The sequence below is a fragment of the Oncorhynchus mykiss genome, chromosome 6, assembly GCF_013265735.2.
Source record: "Oncorhynchus mykiss isolate Arlee chromosome 6, USDA_OmykA_1.1, whole genome shotgun sequence".
Lineage (NCBI taxonomy): Eukaryota > Metazoa > Chordata > Actinopteri > Salmoniformes > Salmonidae > Oncorhynchus > Oncorhynchus mykiss.
Window position 1 is genome coordinate 92,307,040 of NC_048570.1, and position 17,274 is coordinate 92,324,313.

At 46.6% G+C, this 17,274-nt stretch overlaps 1 protein-coding gene across 1 annotated transcript in view; it reads left to right on the forward strand.

The window, feature by feature from the left end:
- Positions 1–17,274, forward strand: part of LOC118964977 (multiple epidermal growth factor-like domains protein 11) — a 280,070-nt gene that overhangs the window by 172,467 nt on the left and 90,329 nt on the right. Inside the window, exons 9-11 of the mRNA XM_036981545.1 lie at positions 463–599; positions 8,611–8,823; positions 16,381–16,555. Of these exons, the coding sequence (XP_036837440.1) occupies positions 463–599; positions 8,611–8,823; positions 16,381–16,555 (525 nt within the window). The remainder of the gene's footprint in view (positions 1–462; positions 600–8,610; positions 8,824–16,380; positions 16,556–17,274) is intronic.

Consider the following 17,274-nt stretch of genomic DNA (forward strand, 5'->3'; position numbering starts at 1 on the left):
AGACTAACAGTCTACTGTGGTAGTGTTCTCAGAAACCACAACATGTACCACAGACTAACAGTCTACTGTGGTAGTGTTCTCAGAAACCACAACATGTACCACAGACTAACAGTCTACTGTGGTAGTGTTCTCAGAAACCATAACATGTACCACAGACTAACAGTCTACTGTGGTAGTGTTCTCAGAAACCACAACATGTACCACAGACTAACAGACTACTGTGGTAGTGTTCTCAGAAACCACAACATGTACCACAGACTACCAGTCTACTGTGGTAGTGTTGCCAGAAACCCTTTCTGATGATATTATCAGGAATGTTATAATGGTTTTTCATAATGATTTTCCAACTGCTGCATGTTGAAAGACATTTGGCTTGTCTACCTCGACTCCTTGATGTGCGCGTGTGTGTGTGTGTGTGTGTGTGTGTGTGTGTGTGTGTGTGTGTGTGTGTGTGGTCCTCAGGGCTCGGTGTGTGCCCAGCCGTGCCAGTTTGGCACCTACGGCATCAACTGTAGCCAGGAGTGCCCCTGCCGGAACAGAGGTCTGTGTGACCACGTCAGCGGGCAGTGCCAATGTACCGCCGGCTACAGCGGAGAGAGGTAGGGCACTGGGCTTGGCGACTTCACCTCAAGAAGTAGGACACTTCATCACAGTGTGGGTTTTAACAGCACCTCCAGCTACAGCGGAGAGAGGTAGGGCACTGGGCTTGGCGACTTCACCTCAAGAAGTAGGACACTTCATCACAGTGTGGGTTTTAACAGCACCTCCAGCTACAGTGGAGAGAGGTAGGGCACTGGGCTTGGCGACTTCACCTCAAGAAGTAGGACACTTCATCACAGTGTGGGTTATAACAGTATAGCTTCCACGCCCCTAACTGGACTAGAACAACTGACACACATCAACAACTGACACCCACGAAGCATCGTTACCCATCGCTCCACAAAAGCCGCGGCCCTTGCAGAGCTGAATGGGAGCTTTCACTGTGTAGGCCTACATGTGGAGACTTTGGATTGGTTTTCCATTTAGTTCTACTTCTATTTTCCACACATGAATGTAGATATTTCAACTTGATTTCAAGTGTTTGTCTGGAAATGTCCTCAAGTATCAGCAGGTTCCAAGGTATTCCTTTTTATTAGTCAACTCATTTCTTAATCTCTCTGGCTCTCTCTTTGTCTATGCAAATGCCTTCTCCTCTCTATCCATCTCTCTGCTCTTCTCTTGTCCACTTCTCTTTCTCTGTATCCTCTCTATCCATCTCTCTGTATCTTCTCTCTCTGTCTCATCTCTCTCTGTCTCCTCTCTCTATCCCGTCTCTCTGTCTCCTCTCTCTGTATCCTCTCTCTCTGTCTCCTCTCTCTGTATCCTCTCTCTCTGTCTCTTCTCTCTATCTCCTCTCTCTGTATCCCCTCTCTCTGAATCCTCTCTCTCTCCTCTCTCTAGCTCCTCTCAATTCAATTCAATTCAATTCAAGGGCTTTATTGGCATGGGAAACATGTGTTAACATTGCCAAAGCAAGTGAGGTAGACAACATACAAAGTGAATATATAAAGTGAAAAACAACAAAAATTAACAGTAAACATTACACACCTGTATCTCCCCTGTATCTCCCCAGTCCGTCTCTACCTCCAGAGAAACACATACCGTATCTCCCCAGTCCCTCTCTACCTCCAGAGAAACACCGTATCTCCCCAGTCTCTCTCTACCTCCAGAGAAACACCGTATCTCCCCAGTCCCTCTCTACCTCCAGAGAAACACCGTTTCTCCCCAGTCTTTCTCTACCTCCAGAGAAACACTGTATCTCCCCAGTCTCTCTCTACCTCCAGAGAAACACCGTATCTCCCCAGTCCCTCTCTACCTCCAGAGAAACACATACCGTATCTCCCTAGTACCTCTCTACCTCCAGAGAAACACATACCGTATCTCCGCAGTCCCTCTCTACCTCCAGAGAAACACATACCGTATATCTCTACCTCCAGAGAAACACATACAGTCTCTCTACCTCCAGAGAAATACATAGTCTCTCTCTACCTCCAGAGAAACACATACCGTATCTCCCCAGTCCCTCTCTACCTCCAGAGAAACACATACCGTATATCTCTACCTCCAGAGAAACACATACAGTCTCTCTACCTCCAGAGAAATACATAGTCTCTCTCTACCTCCAGAGAAACACATACCGTATCTCCCCAGTCCCTCTCTACCTCCAGAGAAACACATACCGTCTATCTCTACCTCCAGAGAAACACAGTATCTCCCCAGTCTCTCTCTACCTCCAGAGAAACACTGTATCTCCCCAGTCCCTCTCTACCTCCAGAGAAACACACACCGTATCTCCCCAGTCCCTCTCTACCTCTAGAGAAACACATACCGTACCTCCCCAGTCCCTCTCTACCTCCAGAGAAACACTGTATCTCCCCAGTCTCTCTCTACCTCTAGAGAAACACATACCGTATCTCCCCAGTCTCTCTCTACCTCCAGAGAAACACATACCGTATCTCCCCAGTCCCTCTCTACCTCCAGAGAAACACCTCTCTCTATCTCCTATCTCTGTATCCTCTCTCTCTGTATCCTCTCTCTATCTCTCCTCTCTCTATCTCCTCTCTCTGTATCCTCTCTCTCTCCTCTCTCTATCTCCTCTCTCTATCTCCTCTCTCTGTATCCTCTCTCTCTATCTCCTCTCTCTGTATCCTCTCTCTCTCTCTCCTCTCTCTATCTCCTCTCTCTGTATCCTCTCTCTCTTTCTCCTCTCTCTGTATCCTCTCTCTCTGTCTCCTCTCTCTATCTCCTCTCTCTGTCTCCTCTCTCTATCTCCTCTCTCTATCTCGTCTCTCTGTCTCCTCTCTCTATCTCCTCTCAATTCAATTCAATTCAAGGGCTTTATTGGCATGGGAAACATGTGTTAACATTGCCAAAGCAAGTGAGGTAGACAACATACAAAGTGAAAATATAAAGTGAAAAACAACAAAAATTAACAGTAAACATTACACATACAGAGGTTTCAAAACAGTAAAGACATTACAAATGTCATATTATATATATATATACAGTGTTTTAACAATGTACAAATGGTTAAAGGACACAAGATAAAATAAATAAGCATAAATATGGGTTGTATTTACAATGGTGTGTGTTCTTCACTGGTTGCCCTTTTCTCGTGGCAACAGGTCACAAATCTTGCTGCTGTGATGGCACACTGTGGAATTTCACCCAGTAGATATGGGAGTTTTTCAAATTTGGATTTGTTTTCGAATTCTTTGTGGATCTGTGTAATCTGAGGGAAATATGTCTCTCTAATATGGTCATACATTGGGCAGGAGGTTAGGAAGTGCAGCTCAGTTTCCACCTCATTTTGTGGGCAGTGAGCACATAGCCTGTCTTCTCTTGAGAGCCATGTCTGCCTACGGCGGCCTTTCTCAATAGCAAGGCTATGCTCACTGAGTCTGTACATAGTCAAAGCTTTCCTTAATTTTGGGTCAGTCACAGTGGTCAGGTATTCTGCCGCTGTGTACTCTCTGTTTAGGGCCAAATAGCATTCTAGTTTGCTCTGTTTTTTTGTTAATTCTTTCCAATGTGTCAAGTAATTATCTTTTTGTTTTCTCATGATTTGGTTGGGTCTAATTGTGCTGTTGTCCTGGGGCTCTGTAGGGTGTGTTTGTGTTTGTAAACAGAGCCCCAGGACCAGCTTGCTTAGGGGACTCTTCTCCAGGTTCATCTCTCTGTAGGTGATGGCTTTGTTATGGAAGGTTTGTGAATCACTTCCTTTTAGGTGGTTGTAGAATTTAACGGCTCTTTTCTGGATTTTGATAATTAGTGGGTATCGGCCTAATTCTGCTCTGCATGCATTATTTGGTGTTCTACGTTGTACACGGAGGATATTTTTGCAGAATTCTGCGTGCAGAGTCTCAATTTGGTGTTTGTCCCATTTTGTGAAGTCTTGGTTGGTGAGCGGACCCCAGACCTCACAACCATAAAGGGCAATGGGCTCTATGACTGATTCAAGTATTTTTAGCCAAATCCTAATTGGTATGTTTCTTTTGATGGCATAGAATGCCCTTCTTGCCTTGTCTCTCAGATCGTTCACAGCTTTGTGGAAGTTACCTGTGGCGCTGATGTTTAGGCCAAGGTATGTATAGTTTTTTGTGTGCTCTAGGGCAACAGTGTCTAGATTGAATTTGTATTTGTGGTCCTGGTGACTGGACCTTTTTTGGAACACCATTATTTTGGTCTTACTGAGATTTACTGTCAGGGCCCAGGTCTGACAGAATCTGTGCATAAGATCTAGGTGCTGCTGTAGGCCCTCCTTGGTTGGTGACAGAAGCACCAGATCATCGGCAAACAGCAGACATTTGACTTCGGATTCTAGCAGGGGGAGGCCGGGTGCTGCAGACTTTTCTAGTGCCCGCGCCAATTCGTTGATATATATGTTGAAGAGGGTGGGGCTTAAACTGCATCCCTGTCTAACCCCACGACCCTGTGTGAAGAAATGTGTGTGTTTTTTGCCAATTTTAACCGCACACTTGTTGTTTGTGTACATGGATTTTATAATGTCGTATGTTTTACCCCCAACACCACTTTCCATCAGTTTGTATAGCAGACCCTCATGCCAGATTGAGTCGAAGGCTTTTTTGAAATCAACAAAGCATGAGAAGACTTTGCCTTTGTTTTGGTTTGTTTGGTTGTCAATTAGGGTGTGCAGGGTGAATACATGGTCTGTTGTACGGTAATTTGGTAAAAAGCCAATTTGACATTTGCTCAGTACATTGTTTTCATTGAGGAAATGTACGAGTCTGCTGTTAATAATAATGCAGAGGATTTTCCCAAGGTTACTGTTGACACATATTCCATTCTCTCTATCTCGTCTCTCTGTCTCCTCTCTCTGTATTCTCTCTCTCTGTCTCCTCTCTCTGTATCCTCTCTCTCTGTCTCCTCTCTATCTCCTCTCTCTGTATCCTCTCTCTATCTCCTCTCCCTGTATCCTCTCTCTCTGTCTCCTCTCTATCTCCTCTCTCTGTATCCCCTCTCTCTATCTCCTCTCTCTGTATCCTCTCCCTCTGTCTCCTCTCTATCTCCTCTCTCTGTATCCCCTCTCTCTATCTCCCCTCCTCTGTATCCTCTCTCTCTGTCTCCTCTCTCTATCTCATCTCTCTATCTCCTCTCTCTCTGTATCCTCTCTCTCTGTATCCTCTCTCTCTGTATCCTCTCTCTCTGTCTCCTCTCTTTCTCGTCTCTCTGTATCCTCTCGCTCTGTCTCCTCTCTATCTCGTCTCTCTGTATCCTCTCTCTCTGTCTCCTCTCTATCTCGTCCCTCTGTATCCTCTCTCTCTGTCTCCTCTCTATCTCCTCTCTCTGTATCCTCTCTCTCTGTCTCCTCTCTATCTCCTCGCTCTGTATCCTCTCTCTCTGTCTCCTCTCTATCTCCTCTCTCTGTATCCTCTCTCTCTGTCTCCTCTCTATCCCCTCTCTCTGTATCCCCTCTCTCTATCTCCTCTCTCTGTATCTTCTCTCTCTATCTCCTCTCTCTGTATCCTCTCTCTATCTCCTCTCTCTCTTCTCTATCTTCTCTCTCTCTCCTCTCTCTCCTCTATCTCTGGCAGACAGATTTATTATCTCTACTAGACACATTGTCCGGAGGAATACCTTTCTTCCAACCTGTCACACACACACACGCGCGCACACACACACACACACACACACACAGACACACACACACACACACACACACACACACACACATGCTCCCTCTCTCCCCCCACTCTCTCTCGTTATATTAAATCTGGCCAAATTACAACCATTCTTTAGACCACAGACAGGTGTATTAGCCTGCGAGGAATCATTTCAGATTGACTTCTCTCGCCATCCCTCTCTCCCTCCCTCTCTCCTTCCATCTCCCTCCCTCCCTCCTTCCACCTCCCTCCCTCCCTCTCTCCCTCCCTCTCTCCTTCCATCTCCCTCCCTCCCTCATTCCATCTCCCTCCCTCCCTCCATCCCTCCCTCCCTCCTACCACCTCCCTCCCTCCCTCTCTCCTTACACCTCCCTCCCTACCTCCTTCCACCTCCCTCCCTCCCTTTCTCCTTACACCTCCCTCCCTCCCGCCTTCCATCTCCCTCTCTCCCTCCCTCCTTCCACCTCCCTCCCTCCCTCTATTCCAATGCGTTGCTAGATGAGTACCACGGGAAGTCTCTGTGATATAACCATGATACCCAACCAGCCAGATTATTTAATTGAGCGATTCATCTCAGTTTTAATGGCTGTGTTATAGACGTGTTGTAATCACACCAGAGGATTGTATATTTAACTTTGGCCACGACCCAAATAGCAACCAATTCTTTATGTAGTGCACTACCCTTGGCCAGTTAAAAGTAGGGCACTAGGGCCCTAATCAAAAGTAGTGCACTATATAGGGAATATGGTGTAGTTTTGGGACGCAGACAAAGTGAACTACTGGGGTGGTATACTTCATGTTCCTCCCCCTCATCATTACAATTCTGTACGTAGAGAGAGTCATCGTCTCTGCTGTGAGATGTGTTCAGAACAATTAATGGCTGAAGATTCACCTTGAGTATGGTGTAATGGTCTGTCTGTCTGTCTGTCTGTCTGTCTGTCTGTCTGTCTGTCTGTCTGTCTGTCTGTCTGTCTGTCTGTCTGTCTGTCCTGTTGTCCCTGGTGTAATGGTCTGTCTGTCTGTCTGTCTGTCTGTCTGTCTGTCTGTCTGTATGGTGATGAGGTATATGGTGTAATGGTGGCTCCATTGGTGAACAGTAACAGGTGAATGACGCTGGAGAACATGGCTCCATTGGTGAACAGTAACAGGTATATGACGCTGGAGAACATGGCCCCATTGGTGAACAGTAACAGGTGAATGACGCTGGAGAACATGGCCCCATTGGTGAACAGAGGTATGAAGCTGGAGAACATGGCCCCATTGGTGAACAGTAACAGGTGAATGACGCTGGAGAACATGGCCCCATTGGTGAACAGTAACAGGTGTTTGACGCTGGAGAACATGGCCCCATTGGTGAACAGTAACAGGTATATGACGCTGGAGAACATGGCCCCATTGGTGAACAGTAACAGGTATATGACGCTGGAGAACATGGCCCCATTGGTGAACAGAGGTATGAAGCTGGAGAACATGGCCCCATTGGTGAACAGTAACAGGTATATGACACTGGAGAACATGGCCCCATTGGTGAACAGTAACAGGTATATGACGCTGGAGAACATGGCCCCATTGGTGAACAGAGGTATGAAGCTGGAGAACATGGCCCCATTGGTGAACAGTAACAGGTATATGACACTGGAGAACATGGCCCCATTGGTGAACAGTAACAGGTATATGACGCTGGAGAACATGGCTCCATTGGTGAACAGTAACAGGTATATGAATCTGGAGAACATGGCCCCATTGGTGAACAGTAACAGGTATATGACGCTGGAGAACATGGCCCCATTGGTGAACAGTAACAGGTATATGACGCTGGAGAACATGGCCCCATTGGTGAACAGTAACAGGTATATGACGCTGGAGAACATGGCTCCATTGGTGAACAGTAACAGGTGTATGACGCTGGAGAACATGGCTCCATTGGTGAACAGTAACAGGTGTATGACTCTGGAGAACATGGCTCCATTGGTGAACAGTAACAGGTGTTTGAAGCTGTATGGAGAATACACCATTGGGACTGGAATGGGATCAGCTCATTACTATTATATCATGTTGGTGTGGAGATAATAAAGGTAATGTTGTAACCTGTAACCAGTGGAACAAATGGTTATGATAATGTATGATGGTAATGTAGTGTAGGTCCTGTGAGTTAGGGAGGTGGAACAGAGGCCAGATGGTTATAATAATGTATGATGGTAATGTAGAGTAGGTCCTGTGAGTTAGGGAGGTGGAACAGAGGCCAGATGGTTATGATAATGTATGATGGTAATGTAGTGTAGGACCTGTGAGTTAGGGAGGTGGAACAGAGGCCAGATGGTTGTGATAATGTATGATGGTAATGTAGTGTAGGTCCTGTGAGTTACGGAGGTGGAACAGAGGCCAGATGGTTATGATAATGTATGATGGTAATGTAGAGTAGGTCCTGTGAGTTAGGGAGGTGGAACAGAGGCCAGATGGTTGTGATAATGTATGATGGTAATGTAGTGTAGGTCCTGTGAGTTACGGAGGTGGAACAGAGGCCAGATGGTTATGATTATGGATTGTGGTAATGTTTCATTCTATGTGATGTAATGAAAACTACATGCCAGACTATTAACAACATGCTGTCTCTCTCCTCTCTCTCACCCTCTCTTTCTCTCCCCACCCCCCTCTCCCTCTCTCCTTTTATCTCCCTCTGTCTGTTTCTCTTTCTCTCCCCACCCCTCTCTCGCTCTCCCTCTCTCCTTTTATCTCCCTCTGTCTGCCTCTCTCTCTCTCTCTCTCTCTCTCCCTCTCTGTCTCTCTCTTTCTCTCTCTCTCTCTCCCTCTCTGTCTCTCTCTTTCTCTCTCTCCCTCTCTCTCTCTCGCTCTCCCTCTCTCTTTTCAATTCCCTCTGTCTGTCTCTCTTTCTCTCCCCACCCCTCTCTCTCTCTCCCTCTCTGTCTCTCTCTTTCTCTCTCCCCAGATGTCAGGAGGAGTGTCCGGGGGGGTCGTACGGTCCTCAGTGTTCACATAAGTGTGACTGTCAGAACAGAGCGAGGTGTTACCATGTCAACGGGGCCTGTCTGTGTGACGAGGGGTTCAAAGGTCCGAGCTGTCAGGACAGGTTCTGTCCCTCTGGACAGTATGGACTCATCTGTGATAAATACTGTCCCTGTAATACCTCAAACACACTCAGGTACCGTCTGTATGGACTCATTTGTGATAAATACGATCTATTCTGAATTAGGCTGTTTTGAGATAAAGTAGCATTTCTTCAAACAGTGAAGGAGGATGAGGAGGAAGAGGAGGATGAGGAGGAAGAGGAGGAGGATGAGGAGGAAGAGGAGGAGGAAGAGGAGGATGAGGAATAGGAGGAGGATGAGGAGGAAGAGGAGGATGAGGAAGAGGAGGAGGAGGAAGAAGAGGAGGATGAGGAGAAAGAGGAGGAAGATGAGGAGGGGGAGGAGGATGAGGAAGAGGAGGAGGAGGAGGAGAATGAGGAGGAAGAAGAGGAGTAGGATGAGAATGAGGAAGATGAGGAGGAAAAGGAGGAGGATGAGAATGAGGAGGAGGAAGATGAGGAGGAGGATGAGGAAGATGATGAGGATGAGGAGGAAGAGGAGGATGAGGAAGAGGAGGAGGAGGAAGAAGAGGAGGAGGAGGAGAAAGAGGAGGAAGATGAGGAGGAGGAGGAGGATGAGGAAGAGGAGGAGGAGGAGGAGGAGAATGAGGAGGAAGAAGAGGAGTAGGATGAGAATGAGTAAGATGAGGAGGAAAAGGAGGAGGAGGAGGAAGATGAGGAGGAGGATGAGGAAGATGAGGAGGATGAGGAGGAGGAGGAAGATGAGGAGGATGAGGAGGAGGATGAAAGTTGGTAGATAAAAAGCTTGTCTGCTGATCAATGATGATTATTTTATATTTAGTTTTATCTTCAACTAAGAAAGTCAGTTAAGAACAAATTCTTATTTACAATGACGGCCTACCGGGGAACAGTGGGTTAACTGCCTTGTTCAGGGGCAGAACGACAGATTTGTACCTTGTCAGCTCGGGGATTCGAGCTTGCAACTTTTCGGTTACTAGTCTAACGCTCTAACCACTAGGCTACCTGCTGGTTACTAGTCCAACACTCTAACCACTAGACTACCTGCTGGTTACTAGTCCAACACTCTAACCACTAGGCTACCTGCTGGTTACTAGTCCAACACTCTAACCACTAGGCTACCTGCTGGTTACTAGTCCAACACTCTAACCACTAGACTACCTGCTGGTTACTAGTCCAACACTCTAACCACTAGGCTACCTGCTGGTTACTAGTCCAACACTCTAACCACTAGGCTACCTGCTGGTTACTAGTCCAACTCTCTAATCACTAGACTACCTGCTGGTTACTAGTCCAACACTCTAACCACTAGGCTACCTGCTGGTTACTAGTCCAACGCTCTAACCACTAGACTACCTGCTGGTTACTAGTCCAACACTCTAACCACTAGGCTACCTGCTGGTTACTAGTCCAACGCTCTAACCACTAGGCTACCTGCTGGTTACTAGTCCAACACTCTAACCACTAGGCTACCTGCTGGTTACTAGTCCAACACTCTAACCACTAGGCTACCTACTGGTTACTAGTCCAACACTCTAACCACTAGGCTACCTACTGGTTACTAGTCCAACACTCTAACCACTAGGCTACCTGCTGGTTACTAGTCCAACACTCTAACCACTAGACTACCTGCTGGTTACTAGTCCAACACTCTAACCACTAGGCTACCTGCTGGTTACTAGTCCAACGCTCTAACCACTAGGCTACCTGCTGGTTACTAGTCCAACACTCTAACCACTAGGCTACCTGCTGGTTACTAGTCCAACACTCTAACCACTAGGCTACCTACTGGTTACTAGTCCAACACTCTAACCACTAGGCTACCTGCTGGTTACTAGTCCAACACTCTAACCACTAGGCTACCTGCTGGTTACTAGTCCAACACTCTAACCACTAGGCTACCTGCTGGTTACTAGTCCAACACTCTAACCACTAGGCTACCTGCTGGTTACTAGTCCAACACTCTAACCACTAGGCTACCTGCTGGTTACTAGTCCAACACTCTAACCACTAGGCTACCTGCTGGTTACTAGTCCAACACTCTAACCACTAGTCTACCTGCCGGTTACTAGTCCAACACTCTAACCACTAGGCTACCTGCTGGTTACTAGTCCAACACTCTAACCACTAGGCTACCTGCTGGTTACTAGTCCAACACTCTAACCACTAGGCTACCTGCTGGTTACTAGTCCAACTCTCTAACCACTAGACTACCTGCTGGTTACTAGTCCAACACTCTAACCACTAGGCTACCTGCTGGTTACTAGTCCAACACTCTAACCACTAGGCTACCTGCTGGTTACTAGTCCAACACTCTAACCACTAGGCTACCTGCTGGTTACTAGTCCAACACTCTAACCACTAGGCTACCTGCTGGTTACTAGTCCAACACTCTAACCACTAGACTACCTGCTGGTTACTAGTCCAACACTCTAACCACTAGGCTACCTGCTGGTTACTAGTCCAACACTCTAACCACTAGACTACCTGCTGGTTACTAGTCCAACACTCTAACCACTAGGCTACCTGCTGGTTACTAGTCCAACACTCTAACCACTAGTCTACCTGCCGGTTACTAGTCCAACACTCTAACCACTAGGCTACCTGCTGGTTACTAGTCCAACACTCTAACCACTAGGCTACCTGCTGGTTACTAGTCCAACACTCTAACCACTAGGCTACCTGCTGGTTACTAGTCCAACTCTCTAACCACTAGACTACCTGCTGGTTACTAGTCCAACACTCTAACCACTAGGCTACCTGCTGGTTACTAGTCCAACACTCTAACCACTAGGCTACCTGCTGGTTACTAGTCCAACACTCTAACCACTAGGCTACCTGCTGGTTACTAGTCCAACACTCTAACCACTAGGCTACCTGCTGGTTACTAGCCAAACACTCTAACCACTAGACTACCTGCTGGTTACTAGCCAAACACTCTAACCACTAGACTACCTGCTGGTTACTAGTCAAACACTCTAACCACTAGACTACCTGCTGGTTACTAGTCAAACACTCTAACCACTAGGCTACCTGCTGGTTACTAGTCCAACACTCTAACCACTAGGCTACCTGCTGGTTACTAGTCCAACACTCTAACCACTAGGCTACCTGCTGGTTACTAGTCAAACACTCTAACCACTAGTCTACCTTCTGGTTACTAGTCCAACACTCTAACCACTAGTCTACCTTCTGGTTACTAGTCCAACTCTCTAACCACTAGTCTACCTTCTGGTTACTAGTCAAACACTCTAACCACTAGACTACCTGCTGGTTACTAGTCAAACACTCTAACCACTAGTCTACCTTCTGGTTACTAGTCCAACACTCTAACCACTAGTCTACCTTCTGGTTACTAGTCCAACTCTCTAACCACTAGGCTACCTGCTGGTTACTAGTCCAACACTCTAACCACTAGGCTACCTGCTGGTTACTAGTCCAACACTCTAACCACTAGGCTACCTGCTGGTTACTAGTCCAACACTCTAACCACTAGGCTACCTGCTGGTTACTAGTCCAACACTCTAACCACTAGGCTACCTGCTGGTTACTAGTCCAACGCTCTAACCACTAGTCTACCTTCTGGTTACTAGTCCAACTCTCTAACCACTAGGCTACCTGCTGGTTACTAGTCCAACACTCTAACCACTAGGCTACCTGCTGGTTACTAGTCCAACACTCTAACCACTAGGCTACCTGCTGGTTACTAGTCCAACACTCTAACCACTAGGCTACCTGCTGGTTACTAGTCCAACGCTCTAACCACTAGTCTACCTTCTGGTTACTAGTCCAACTCTCTAACCACTAGGCTACCTGCTGGTTACTAGTCCAACACTCTAACCACTAGGCTACCTGCTGGTTACTAGTCTAACGCTCTAACCACTAGTCTACCTTCTGGTTACTAGTCCAACTCTCTAACCACTAGGCTACCTGCTGGTTACTAGTCCAACACTCTAACCACTAGGCTACCTGCTGGTTACTAGTCTAACGCTCTAACCACTAGTCTACCTTCTGGTTACTAGTCCAACTCTCTAACCACTAGACTACCTGCTGGTTACTAGTCCAACACTCTAACCACTAGTCTACCTGCCGGTTACTAGTCCAACACTCTAACCACTAGGCTACCTGCTGGTTACTAGTCTAACGCTCTAACCACTAGTCTACCTTCTGGTTACTAGTCCAACTCTCTAACCACTAGTCTACCTTCTGGTTACTAGTCCAACTCTCTAACCACTAGACTACCTGCTGGTTACTAGTCCAACACTCTAACCACTAGGCTACCTGCTGGTTACTAGTCTAACGCTCTAACCACTAGTCTACCTTCTGGTTACTAGTCCAACTCTCTAACCACTAGGCTACCTGCTGGTTACTAGTCCAACACTCTAACCACTAGGCTACCTGCTGGTTACTAGTCTAACGCTCTAACCACTAGTCTACCTTCTGGTTACTAGTCCAACTCTCTAACCACTAGTCTACCTGCCGGTTACTAGTCCAACACTCTAACCACTAGGCTACCTGCTGGTTACTAGTCTAACGCTCTAACCACTAGTCTACCTTCTGGTTACTAGTCCAACTCTCTAACCACTAGTCTACCTTCTGGTTACTAGTCCAACTCTCTAACCACTAGGCTACCTGCTGGTTACTAGTCCAACTCTCTAACCACTAGTCTACCTTCTGGTTACTAGTCCAACTCTCTAACCACTAGGCTACCTGCTGGTTACTAGTCCAACACTCTAACCACTAGGCTACCTGCTGGTTACTAGTCCAACACTCTAACCACTAGGCTACCTGCTGGTTACTAGTCCAACGCTCTAACCACTAGGCTACCTGCTGGTTACTAGTCAAACACTCTAACCACTAGTCTACCTGCTGGTTACTAGTCCAACACTCTAACCACAAGGCTACCTGCTGGTTACTAGTCCAAAACTCTAACCACTAGGCTACCTGCTGGTTACTAGTCCAACTCTCTAACCACTAGTCTACCTTCTGGTTACTAGTCCAACTCTCTAACCACTAGGCTACCTGCTGGTTACTAGTCCAACACTCTAACCACTAGGCTACCTGCTGGTTACTAGTCCAACACTCTAACCACTAGGCTACCTGCTGGTTACTAGTCCAACTCTCTAACCACTAGGCTACCTGCTGGTTACTAGTCCAACACTCTAACCACTAGGCTACCTGCTGGTTACTAGTCTAACGCTCTAACCACTAGTCTACCTTCTGGTTACTAGTCCAACTCTCTAACCACTAGGCTACCTGCTGGTTACTAGTCCAACACTCTAACCACTAGGCTACCTGCTGGTTACTAGTCCAACTCTCTAACCACTAGTCTACCTTCTGGTTACTAGTCCAACTCTCTAACCACTAGGCTACCTGCTGGTTACTAGTCCAACACTCTAACCACTAGGCTACCTGCTGGTTACTAGTCCAACTCTCTAACCACTAGGCTACCTGCTGGTTACTAGTCCAACACTCTAACCACTAGGCTACCTGCTGGTTACTAGTCCAACTCTCTAACCACTAGTCTACCTTCTGGTTACTAGTCCAACTCTCTAACCACTAGTCTACCTTCTGGTTACTAGTCCAACTCTCTAACCACTAGTCTACCTTCTGGTTACTAGTCCAACTCTCTAACCACTAGGCTACCTGCTGGTTACTAGTCCAACTCTCTAACCACTAGTCTACCTTCTGGTTACTAGTCCAACTCTCTAACCACTAGGCCCCAATTATACACTGCTCAAAAAAATAAAGGGAACTGCTGACACACTTCAGCCACATGAGGTCTAGCATTGTCTTGCATTAGGAGGAACCCAGGGCCAACCGCACCAGCATATGGTCTCACAAGGGGTCTAAGGATCTCATCTCGGTACCTAATGGACAGTCAGACTACCTCTGGTGAGCACATGGAGGGCTGTGAGGCCCCCCAAAGAAATGCCAACCCACACCATGACTGACCCACCACCAAACCGGTCATACTGGAGGATGTTGCAGGCAGCAGAACATTCTCCCAGGCGTCTCCAGACTCTGTCACGTCTGTCACGTGCTCAGTGTGAACCTGCTTTCATCTGTGAAGAGCACAGGGCGCCAGTGGCGAATTTGCCAATCTTGGTGTTCTCTGGCAAATGCCAAACGTCCTGCACAGTGTTGGGCTGTAAGCACAACCCCCACCTGTGGACGTCGGGCCCTCATACCACCCTCATGGAGTCTGTTTCTGACCGTTTGAGCAGACACATGCACATTTGTGGCCTGCTGGAGTTAATTTTGCAGGGCTCTGGCAGTGCTCCTCCTGCTCCTCCTTGCACAAAGGCGGAGGTAGCGGTCCTGCTGCTGGGTTGTTGCCCTTCTACGGCCTTCTCCACAACTTCTGATGTACTGGCCTGTCTCCTGGTAGCGCCTCCATGCTCTGGACACTACGCTGACAGACACAGCAAACCTTCTTGCCACAGCTCGCATTGATGTCCCATCCTGGATGAGCTGCACTATCTGAGCCACTTGTGTGGGTTGTAGACTCCGTCTCATGCTACCACTAGAGTGAAAGCACCGCCAGCATTCAAAAGTGACCCAAACATCAGCCAGGAAGCATAGGAACTGAGAAGTGGTCTGTGGTCACCACCTGCAGAACCACTCCTTTATTGGGGGTGTCTTGCTAATTGCCTATAATTTCCACCTGTTGTCTATTCCATTTGCACAACAGCATGTGAAATTTATTGTCAATCAGTGTTGCTTCCTAAGTGGACAGTTTGATTTCACAGAAGTGTGATTGACTTGGAGTTACATTGTGTTGTTTAAGTGTTCCCTTTATTTTTTTGAGCAGTGTACATTGAGATCAATGTTTGTTTTTATCCAGTGTTTCATTACATACAGAGTCTCTATGTGTTTAGCAGGGCGGTTGGCACTGTTAAAAACAACCTATTTACAAAATAGTTTCCTTGAAAGAACAGTGGTCTGATGGCCCCAACACCAGTAAAACATCTGCTCTCCAATATATCATTTTCATGGCTGTGTTCTCATTAACATACCTGGGATGGGAGTTGAACGTTGTTGTGACTAAGTGGAATGACCCATGTGGTGTTGGGGTGCTCTGCTACACGTTCAGCAGCCAGCCAGTACAGTCTCTATTCTACTGTACACTACTGTACATTGTTCTACTGTTCTTCGGCTGTACAGGTAGAACCATTTTTGGATTCAGGTAGAAAGGGTTCTACATGGAACCAATAAGGGTTCTTCATAGGGTTCTCCTATGGGGACAGCTGAAGAACCCTTGTCGGTTCTAGATAGCAACTTTTTTTCTAAGAGTGTATCAGCAGACAGAGACTATCATAAGCCTCCTCTGTTCTCCTCTGTTCTCCTCTGTTCTCCTCTCCTCTCCTCCTCTTTTCTCCTCTCTTCTTCTCTGTTCTCTCCTCCTCTCTCCTCCTCTCTCCTCCTCTGTTCTCCTCTGTTCTCCTCTCTTCTCTATTCTCTCCTTCTCTCCTCCTCTCTCCTCCTCTGTTCTCCTCACTCCTCTCCTCTCTTCTCATCTCTTCTCCTCTCTTCTCCTCTGCTCTCTTCTCCTCTCTCCTCTTTTCTGTTCTCCTCTCTCCTCCTCACTCCTCTCCTCTCTTTTCCTCTGCTCTCTCCTCTTCTCTGTTCTCCTCTCTTCTCCATTCCCAGCTGCCATCCGTTGTCGGGGGAGTGTGCGTGCGCGGCGGGGTGGGCGGGTCTGTTCTGCAACGAGACCTGTCCGTCAGGTTACTATGGCGAGGGATGTAAGGAGGCATGTGCGTGTGCCAACGGAGCCGACTGTGAGGGCTTCACCGGAGCCTGCGTCTGTGCCCCCGGGTACACGGTGAGTAGATGGAGCAGGACACACATCACACATTGTACTCCTGTACTTAGGTCATGTTTTTATTCAACTTCTTAGGGAGCTTTAGTCCAGTAGTTGAATGTGAAATGCGTCATTACTAATTGCTTAATGGATTTGAACCGTTTTTGTGCGGGTCGTCAGAACAGAACTTCAGGTTAAACCCTGCAAAGTGGCGGGCGGGGAAATAGACAGGTAGTCTTGGACTGGAGAGATACCAGACACAGTTTACTATATTATATTATTACTACTGTACTATACTACTATACTATATACCCTATTATTACTACTGTACTATACTATATACCCTATTATTACTACTGTACTATACTATATACCCTATTATTACTACTGTACTATACTATATACACTATTATTATTACTGCACTATACTATATACACTAGTATTATTACTGTACTATAATATATACACTACTATTATTACTGTACTATACTACTATACTATATACACTATTATTACTACTGTACTATACTACTATACTATATACACTATTATTACTACTGTACTATACTATATACACTATTATTATTACTATACTATACTATATACACTAGTATTATTACTGTACTATACTATATACACTATTATTATTACTGTACTATACTACTATACTATATACACTATTATTATTACTGTACTATACTACTATACTATACACTCTATTATTATTACTGTACTATAC